Here is a 10,998-nt window from a genome sequence, read left to right on the forward strand (position 1 = left end):
GCTGTGGTTCATTAGTCCTTTGGACTAATCTTTTCCTTGTTTCCTGTTCTCTTCATTCTCCCTTGCTCACGAAGGGGTGAGACCAGTGGAGTATCTTAGACGGCCGCTCACAGGATTTTAAGACCCCAGACGCTACTCACCAAGGTAGAATGTAGAACATTGTCTTTATAAACTGTGTTATGCCAGTTGAGCTAGATGTTCCTGGAGACCATGGTCCCCACAACCCTCCGCCCAGCAATTTGAGAGGGACTGTTTTTCTTAACAAGTCTTGTAAAACTATTGATTCTTTCGACTATGGACATGCATAACTTTGGAAAAAAAGAGGAAAATATTGAGAGTGAAAGGGAACTGGATCTAGGAAAAAAAATGTATGAACTGTTCCCATACGATTTCTATATGTCAGCTCTGGTAGGACAAATGACTGGGTCAGCTGAGTTTAAGAGCCAGTTTGTGAGACACAACCATCTTCCCTGATCCCTCCAGGTGGAAGAAATTTCTTTCTGTGGACTTATCTGTTCACACAGGTTTTATATAGCACTTCTTACTTTTTGTCTTCTAACCATTCTTTTTTAAATTTCTTGCTCTGAAATTGGGAAGTATATGTATTGACATCTCTCACATGGTTACTGAAAGAATCAAGCTCAACAATGTATGTGAAAGTACCCTGTAAAGTATAACGTATTACGGAATTAACAATTATAAGGTATTAAAAACATTGCCATAGAGTTGATTCCAACTCATAGTGACCCTATAGGAGAGAGTAGAACTGCCCATAGGGTTTCCAAGGCTGTAAATCTTTATGGAAGCAGACGGCTACATCTTTCTCCCTGGAGCGGCTGGTGGGTTCAAATTGCTGACCTTTTGGTTAGCAGCTGAGTGCTTAACCACTTTTGCCTCTATTAGACCAAAGATCCATGAAGGTAGGATCTATATTTGAATCAGTTCTTAATTTCTATAAAATTGGACTATATATTATACAATTAGATAAAAATTTGAGGATTGAGTTCATGTAAATATTATTAGTTAATAACATTAATTATCTTCTATAATGATTACCATGAATATTCGTTTTGAAGTTCAATTAAAACCAGACTTTCTCTGAATTGCTAACTACAATTTGAAGTAAGGTAATTCAAAGGTTCCATTTACCAGATCATATTAAAAGTTATTCTAAGCTTATTGGTTTTACAAAACCAATCAATATAAAGGCATTCAGTTGATTTTTGAAATGTTAACATATACTATGTGCCCTTAGATTTACATAGTTATTATACTCTTCTAGCAGTCTGAGCATAAAAGATGTTTCAAAAGGTTTTTTAACTCTTACCTGTAACACAGCAGCAAATAAGAATACTACTATGAAGATTACAGTTAAAGAAGTATGACCACTTTTCATCAAATGAATAGTGTAGAGGAAAATCAAATGTCCAGGAATCACTAAAAGCAGCAGAACTTGGGCAGACTTATTATTTACTCCTGTAACATAAAACATAAAAGTCATTGAAACAAGATCATATTTTGGTTAATAATAGATCATAGTTATTAAAATTTGAAGACTGCATTCTAATTACTATGCTGCATAGCATTACATAAAATTCAATTGCTAGAAGTACACTTCAACTATGTACAATTCACTCAATTCTTTGAAGTTCCCGATATATATTATATAATTAAATGACAGGTGGTTGATAAAAACTTGCTATGAAGAATATTGGTCGGACTTTGATATCCATCTTAAAAACAGAAGGAATACAAAGGGGAAAATATAAAGTTCTTAAAGCATTAGAATGTTTTGATTGTATTTATTCCTTTAGAGTTCTATCAGTGATATAATAAGGCTGGGGGATCATCATTCAAAAATAAATAATCACATTTATTCCCATCAAAGAAAAAAGTGACAAAAATTTTGAGCTTTAGAAATTGTGGTCTTAGTTTTTGGAAATCACATGCCTGGTTGATATAAACAATGCAGTGTTCCTTATAACTAAGGTTATCCTCTCTCAACCTGTTTGTTTGGGATTGAATGCCTACATTTAGAAAGGCCTGCAAGATTAATATATGAAAGGCAATACATCTATCTCCCTAAATTACCTAGCAATGCTTTCTTGTGTGCAGAAGGTTCCTCTCTCCTGATCCATAAACAAGATATCTCAGAGACAGTGACAGAAGTGAAAAATTATAAAATTTTCTCAGCAACTGCAGAATTAATACAAATGACTTTTTTTCACTAAGAACAGCCCTAGACACATCCAAACACCTTGAGGGACCGAGTAACTGGGGCAGAGGGCTGGGGACCACGGTCTTGGGGGACATCTATGTCAACTGGCATAACATAGTTCATAAAGAAAATGTTCTACATCCTACTTCAGTCAGTAGCATCTGGGGTCTTAAAGGCTTCTGACTGGCCATCTAAGATACATCTATTTGTCGTATCCCATCCAGAGCAAAGGAAAATGAAGAAAACTAAAGACACAAGGAAAATATTAGTCCAAAGGACTTATGGACCACATGAGCCAGCCTCCACCAACCTGCGCCCAGAACTAGATAGTGCCCGGCTACCATCACTGACTGCTCTGACAGGGATCACAATAGAGGGGCCTGAACAGAGCGGGAGAAAAATGTAGAACAAAATTCAAATTTATGAAAAAAAACCTGAGCTATTGGTCTGACAGAGACTGGAGGAACCCCTGAGACTATGGGCCCCAGACACCGTGCTAGCTCAGAACTGAAGCCACTCCCGAAGTCCACCTTTCAGCCAAAGATTGGACAGGCATATAAAACAAACAATAACACATGTTGGGAACGTACTTCTTAGTTCAGTCAAGTATACGAGACCAAATGGGCAACACCTGCCCCAAAAGCAAAGAGGAGAAGGCAGGAAGGGACAGGAAAACTGGACGAATGGACACGGAGAACCCAAGGTGGGAAGGGAAACAGCGAGAGTGCTGACACATTGCAGGGATTGCAACCAATGTCACAAAGCAATTTGTATATAAATTTTTGAATGAAAAAAAAAAAAACAAAAAAAACAGAAAAACTGCAATATATACCCCCCAAAAAATAGGTATTCAACAAATGCTGTCTACTTATAATCTCAGATAGTAATAGTTTCTGATATAAAATTTGCAAAAATTTGCAAGCACATACCTGGACCAAAAAAAGTTCTAAACGGGTAATAACAACCTTTGAATTCATCAGGCAATTCTCCTGGAATGCTATGTAAATGCAGGTAGGTAGAAATCCTGCTAGCCTGAATGGCCACCAAATTACCACCAATACCTGAAACATAAGGAAAGACAAAGTAATTATTCTCATATTTTAAACAACTTGCATACATTTAACTAAAAGTAACTCTATGGCACACCCTGGGTCAATAAAACAAAATAAAAAGATTCTTCTGAAATGTTGAGTTATTTAATGTTGAAGTAGATATTCCAAAGACATAAAATCATTGTTCTGAAAGATTCAATAATTATTTTTTGAAACCTAATTCAGTCTGCTCTAGAAACAGATCAAAGCAAGAAATTTTTAAAAATTACTATCAAAACCAAGATATAAAACTAAGTAACAAGATGTTTCATTTTTGTCACTTTAATAAGAGGGGAAACAAGCTAGATTTATTCGAATAGACAGCCTTGATCAGTTTCTTCTCAGGTTACTAAAGAATTTGATATAAGGCACTGGATAAAAAAACAAACAAAAAACAACTCCAGAAAATTATCTTTCAACCTAAATTATCCTCTGATATACTGTGAGGAAGAGGAATTGATGTCGGGGTGAAATGAATTCTAAAGGGATACCCAAACTTTTACCTTTGGCAAAGTATGAGAGGAAAAGGCACTTGACATTAAAGCAAGCAGGGAAAAAAGAACTGAAAATTTCAAATTCTTACAATGCCAAGTGTTGGCTGGCTAATTGTTTAGAGTGCCTGAAAGCCATAGACACAAAGGGAATCCACATTTACTTGCCAGCTATTTTCCACAGGTGTCCAGCAGGTGCTCATGAGATAGATTGAGATGGCGCCGGAGACTTGAGAGAGCCAACCTTAGGGGTACACAGGCAAGAAAACCCACCCATTTCTGAACCTCTGTCTTATATGAAGCAAACACTGCTTGAAGAGGATCAGGAAACACACCAGCCTCCTGGTCCCAGGAAAAGATCAGTTGCCCTGTAGGAAGCATAGAAGCAAAAACTGTCGGCTGCTGGAGGACTGGAAGAAAATCTTCCTGTTCAAGGTCAGCCCCAAAGATATAAGGCAGAGCTTGAATGCCAATAGTGGTAGAAGCAGAAACACTGAGAAAGCCCTACCCCTCAGGATCAAGTGCACAGACTGCCAATGATTGAAGCTAGAGTCTTGCACCAATAATAAGCATCAGCAGTCTATCAAAGGAGGAAGAGCAACAGCACAGACAGTTAATACTTCCATGCTACTGGCATACAGCACTACACCCTTCACACTAAGCAGAAGGTAGCAGAAGCCCACTGATAAAGAAATCTGAAGTCAGGGGTACACCGAAGGAGCCCTGGTGGCACAGTGGTTAAGCGCTCAGCTGCTAACTGAAAGATTGGCAGTTAAAACCCACCAGCTGCTCTGCAGAAGAAAGATGTGACAATCTGCTTCCATAAAGATTAGGCCTTGGAAACCTGATGGGACAGTTCTACTCTGTCCTATAGGGTCACTATAAGTCAGAATCGACCCAATGGCAATGGGCTTGATTTTTGGTTTGGGTAGAGTGAAGGGAACTATAACAACCATCACAGCCAAACCCAGCTCAACTACTAATCAAATTAACTAAATTCTCCACAGTAATGACCTAACAGAAGAAAAGGGCCGCATATTTCTAGGCATAAATAATATTTACCTCAATCTCTAATGTTCTTTTATATACAATGTCCACCATTCAATAAAAAATAACAAGATACAGTAGAAAGCAATAAAGAAAACAGACATAATATTGGCTGTGGGTTTTTGGTAAATGCCCTTTATCATGTTAAGGAGGTTCCCTTCTATTCCTAGTGTGCTAACTGTTTTTGTTATGAAAGGGTGTTGAGTTTTGTCAAAGGCTTTTTATGTGTGTTTTGAGGATATTTATGAAAATCCCACAGCTAACATCACATTCAGTGGTGAAAGACTGAAAGCTTTCTCCCTAAGATCAGGAACAAGACAAGGACGTCTGCTTTCACCACTGCTATTAAATACTGCATTGAAACTCCTAGCCAGAGCAATTAGGCATATAAAAATTAAAAATATAAAAGGCTTCCAAATTTGAAAGGAAAAAATAAAACTATCTCTATTTGAATCATATGACATTATTCTACACATAGAAAATCTCAAAGAATTAAAAACAAAACAAACAAAGAAAAAAACCTAGTACTAGAGCTAATAAATGAATTCAGCAAGTTGCATGGTACAAGATCAATGTACAAAAATCAGTTGTGTTTCTATAAACCAGCAATGAACAATCCAAAAGGAAATTAAGAACACAATTTCATTTACAACAGCATCCAGTATTTATGGATCAGGTTATCAGAACTTATACTAATAGACAAGAATATTTTTCAATGCATTTGTAAGTCTCTCCACACCCATAAGGAGCCCTGGTGGCACAGTGCTTAAGCGCTCGGCTGCTAACCAACAGGTTAGTGGTTCAAACCCACCAGCTGTTCCGTAGGAGAAAGATGTGGCAGTCTGCTCCCCTAAAGATTACAGCCTTGTAAACCCTAGGAACAGTTCTACTCAGTCCTATAGGTCGCGATGAGGCAGAATTAACTTGATGGCAGTGGGTATATAATGGGTATCCACACTCACATGTAGAAAAACATTTTAAATACTTTATTTCTTCTAACATCAATAGTAACAACAATAAACAAAACAACAAAAAAAGGTTATTGTAAAAATAAGCAGCAAGGAACAGCAACTAAAGAAAATCTCCAAAAATCAAACTACACAGCTAAATGTCAGGTTCAAGTTGGCAAGGCACTTAAAATCCCTAATATTGATAACAACTATGCTTCAAAATGAGTTAGTGCATACTGCTCACTTATGAGGTAGTTGCTGTTGTTAGGTGCCATTGAGTCAGTTCCGACTCATAACTACTCTATGCACAACAGAATGAAACACTGCCATCTTCACAATTGTTTGTTGAGCCCACTGTTGCAGTCACTGTGTCAATCCATCTCGTTGAGGGTATTCCCTTTTTTTTGCTGACCCTCTACTTTACCAATATGATGTCCTTCTCCAGGGACGGGTCCCTCATGATAACATGTCCAAAGTATGTGAAATGAAATCTCGCCATCCTTGCTTTTAAGCAGCACTCTGTCTATACTTCTTCCAAGACAGATTTGTTGGTTCTTTTGGCAGTACATGATATATTCAGTATTCTTCGCCTACACCACAACTCAAATGTGTCAATTCTCCCTCAATCTTTTGTTTTCACTGTCCAGCTTTCACATGCATATGAGGTGATTAAAAAGATCATGGCTTGGGTCAGGTGCATCTTAGTCTCTTGTGTTTCTTCTAAGACTGACTTGTTTGTTATTTTGATAGTCACACGGTATATTTAATATTCTTTGCCAATACCACAGTTTGAATGCATCGATTTTTCTTTTGTCTTCCTTTTTCATTGCCCAGCTTTCACATGCACGTGAGGCAATTAAAAAGACCATGGTTTGGGTCAGAAACACCTTAGTTATCAAAGTGACACTTTTGCTTTCAAAAATTTTAAAGAGGTGTTTTGCAGCAGATTTGCCTAATGTAATATACATCATTTGATTTCTTGACAGCTACTTCATGAGCACTGATTATTTATCCAAGTAGAATGAAATCCTTGACAACTTCAATTTCTTCACCAATAAAATTAAGAACTGGAAAACCTAAAATAAATTCATGCAGGACTCCATTCAAATCACACTGAATATACCAGAGAAGGAGATTTTTGAGTAAGAAGAGTTAGAGAACAATTCCAACAATATGTGTGGACCAGTGGCTAAGAGTCGAAAGCTTTGATGACATCAGAGAAAATCAGAAGGCAGCAATCCTCTGGCCGGGACTATCAACCATTGTTGGTCCAAGTTGCCTGGTCCCCAAACAAATGAGGTGAGACTCTCATGTTTTTCGGTTTTTTTACTTAATAGGATTATCTGGTTGTTGTTAGATGATGAGTTCCTTGCTTGATAATTTAGGATGTGATTTAGGACCCAGCAATAGGTGGCATAACGTAGAAACCCAGTTCTAGCAGCATCCAAATCTGAGCAGTTTATCTAGAGTATACATCAGTATTACACTCAGAAATCCAGGTTGTGGCTTTGTTAAAAGTTGGTCTACATTATCTATATATTTGCCGGTACCTAGAAAAGTTTTAGCATTTATTGCTTTCTAATGATGTTAATCTATTGCTGTGGAAATAAGAATTTAGTATTTTTTTAAACACAGAAAAAAATTAAATAGAGAAATAGGAAAAGTATGAACCTCCCCCTTTTTCTTTTAAGCTGAGAGACTGATCTCTTTTTGTGTCAATGCCCCAAATACGAACCAATTTAAACATTATCTTTTCAAAACTGAAGACAATTATTCCATCTTAAATAAATGTAGCTTCATAATTTCCTCATCATGACTCATTTAATAAATAAAAAAATACATTAAAAGCAAATGCTTAAGAAAACTTAAAACGCAGTTCATGGTAAATATGTCTAAAAAATGCATCCCAGGGAGTTCTGAAAAATTTTCTAAAGGAAAATAATTTCTTTAAAAATGTGTTTAAAAGAGAAACAAAGTCAAATTAACTAGGTGGAATAATTAAGACATACAAATGCAGAGCTTTATTCTCTGCAGAGTTCAGACTCTGGCTCAAACCCCATTGGTTTGAATACTGCCTAGGCCAATTACTAGCTGTGACTTCAGTGATATTTAACCTCTTGAAGCATCAGTTTTCTTATCTGAAAAATGAGGATAAACACCTACGTCATAAGGATGTTGTGAGAATAACAAAATTAAATGAAACTTTAAATATAATTAACAATAAATAAAATAATGCATACACAAAAGATGCTTAGCACAGTTTCTGGACATGGTAAAGGCTCAACAAAAGTTACCTAATATTATTATTATTAATAAACAGTTTATACAAATAATGTGACTATAAATTGGTATTTTCTTAATTATAGGTCTTGACACTTAAGTTGCTGGAGAATTTATTGGTCAGAGGATGGCTAGGAAATGTGTTGTTTTTCAATTCACAAATTATTTTGATTAAAAAGAAAAAAGAAAAAAATTACTTGGTGTCTATATTTTAAATAATCCTTTAAACAGCCTTCTGTTTACTCGATGAATTTTCCACTAGAAGTTAGTGATGAGTATAAAATGTCTGAATTTTCTAAATCTAAGCTCACTTTCTAAAGGAAACAACTGGACTAGAACATTCAATAATTGGCATTGTATTGGTACTCATTTGATACCAGCACATGAACAAGACTAGAAACTTATACATCTAACTGGAAGGAAATTAATATATCCTAGAAACAGAAAGAGATAAAAGAGTATTTATACTATATAATACAAGCACTTTTACAGAGTTAATGGGTACCTAGGGGTAAACAAATAAGAAACAACAGTCTTGTAATCTTCCATGGATTTCTCTTCATAGCCTCCAAAAGGGAGAATAATCTAATGTTAAGAATTATACTTAATGCAAAGCAAACAATTGCCTTCAGATAGATTTTTTTTTTTAAATTTTATTGTGCTTTACGTGAAAGTTTACAGCTAAAGTTAGTTTCTCATTCAAAAATTTATACACATATTGTTTTGTGACACTGGTTGAAATCCCCACAATACGATAGCACTCTCCCCCTTTCCACCCCAGGTTCCCTGTGTCCATCTGTCCAGTTCCTGTCCCTTCCTGCCTTCACGTTTTGCTTTTGGGCAGGAGTTGCCCATTTGGTCTTGTATATTTGATTGAACTAAGAAGCACATTCCTCGTGTGTGTTATTGTTTATTTTACAGGCCTGTCTACTCTTTGTCTGAAAAGCAGGCTTCAGGAGTGGTTTCAGTTCTGAGTTAGAAGACTGCCCAGGGGCCATAATCTCGGGGGTTCCTCCAATCTCTGTCAGACCAGTAAGTTCGGTCTTTTTTCATGAATTTGAATTTTGTTCTATATTTTTCTCCTGCTCTGTCCAGGATTCTCTGTTGTGAACCCTGTCAGAGCAGTCAGTGGTGGTAGCCCGCCACCATCTACACCCTCTGGGCACAGGCTGGTGGAGGCTCTGGTTCATGTGGTCCTTTCATCCTTGGGCTAATATTTTCCTTGTATCTTTGGTTTTCTTCATTCTCCTTTGCTTCGGATGAGATGGGACCAATGGATGCTCAGATACAGTTTTCAATGGCAGAAATTTGACACAGGAATGCATGGTTGGCAGTCTTCTTATCTTCGTTTACTCTGGGGTTCTCTTGAGGTAATGTTCTAGTGGGTATTTTCTTAGCTATGGAATGCTTCAATGCAAATGCAGAAAACATAAGCTACTCAGTCTCAGAAGATCTACTCTATCTGCAACTTCCCTTGAATTTAGTTTGAAACAAAAGGCTACTAATTAGTTGTACCCTCTTCTAAAAACCACAAATTTGTTGGTAGAACTTTACAGAATTATGTTGATCGCTTCTTTGTAACCATTGACAATTATCATATCTGATAATAAATATAAATAAACTCTTATGATCAACTTATCACTTGCCTCTTCCCTATATTCCCTGACCTGTCTCACTCTGCAGTCTAGGAAACACAGACATAACTGAGGTTGTAATTGTACCAAACTAAAAATAAAATGAATTGAGAATTTAGAAAAGAGATTCATATAATTTTCCCAGATAAGGTAAATAAAATTTTAAAGTAAACAACATAATTAGTGAAGGAACTAATTATAATTTTAAGCTCCCATGGTCTTATCACAATCACTGGTAATGTATTTAAACTACAGCAGAATTATCTTGGAATAGCTTTCACTAACGTAAAAAATGCTTTCTTCCTATTATGACATATATTATGTTTCCACTAACAGCTAGTCTATAAGCATTTATCTTAAATTACTTAAATTCTTCAGAGACTAATTACATTACTAAAGCTAGTGGAGACCATATAAAGAGTCTCACATAAATTAATAACATTTGTAAAAACAGGTTGTCAATATACTAAATAATTAGTGAGAATCCACAGTGTCCACAAGACCTAATTTTAGGTGTCTTATACTGTAATAAGCTAATTTGGTAATATAACATTTGATAGTATGAAAAAATTATCAGCAGTTCATCTTTGTTATTGCTGTTCTTAGGTGCCATCTAGTTGGTTCCGACTCATAGTGACCCTATGTACAACAGAACAAGACGTTCCACGGTCTTGTACCATCCTCACAATCATTGCTATGTTTGAGCCTATTGTTGCAGCTACTGTGTCAATCCATCTTGTTGAGGGTCTTCCTCTTTTTCACTGACTGTCTACTCTACCAAGCTTGATGTCCTTCTCCAGGGACTGGTCCCTCCTGATAACATGTTCGAAGTATGTGAGATGAAGTCTTGCCATCCTTGCTTCTAAGAAGCTTTCTGGCTGTACTTCTTCCAAGAAAGATTTGTTCATTCTTCTGGCAGTCCATGGTATATATTCAATATTCTCTGTCAACACCATACTTCAAGTGATCAATTCTTCTTCAGTCTTCCTTATTTATTGTCCAGTTTTTGCATGCATATGCGGTGACTGAAAATAGCATGGCTTAGGTCAGGCGCACCTTAGTCCTCAAAGTGACATCTTTGCTTTTCAACACTTTAAAGAGCACACAGGGTCGCTGTGAGTTGGAACCAACCTGACAGCACCTAACAACGATAACAACAATAAAGAGGTCCTATGCAGCACATCTACCCAACGAAATACGTCATTTGATATCCATTTAACACCCTTCCATGGGTGTTGATTGTGGACTCAAGTAAAATGAAATTCTTGACAACTTCAGTGTTTTCTC

At 36.5% G+C, this 10,998-nt stretch overlaps 1 protein-coding gene across 1 annotated transcript in view; it reads right to left on the reverse strand.

Annotated features, from left to right (window-relative positions):
- SLC41A2 (solute carrier family 41 member 2) overlaps positions 1-10,998 on the reverse strand; it is a 167,112-nt gene that overhangs the window by 38,698 nt on the left and 117,416 nt on the right. Inside the window, exons 9-10 of the mRNA XM_004373780.3 lie at positions 3,148-3,279; positions 1,328-1,476 (exon numbers count right to left, since the gene is read on the reverse strand). Coding sequence (XP_004373837.1) covers positions 1,328-1,476; positions 3,148-3,279 — 281 coding nt within the window. The remainder of the gene's footprint in view (positions 1-1,327; positions 1,477-3,147; positions 3,280-10,998) is intronic.

Source organism: Trichechus manatus, unplaced genomic scaffold (genome assembly GCF_000243295.1).
Source record: "Trichechus manatus latirostris isolate Lorelei unplaced genomic scaffold, TriManLat1.0 scaffold00027, whole genome shotgun sequence".
NCBI classification, from domain to species: Eukaryota; Metazoa; Chordata; class Mammalia; order Sirenia; family Trichechidae; genus Trichechus; species Trichechus manatus.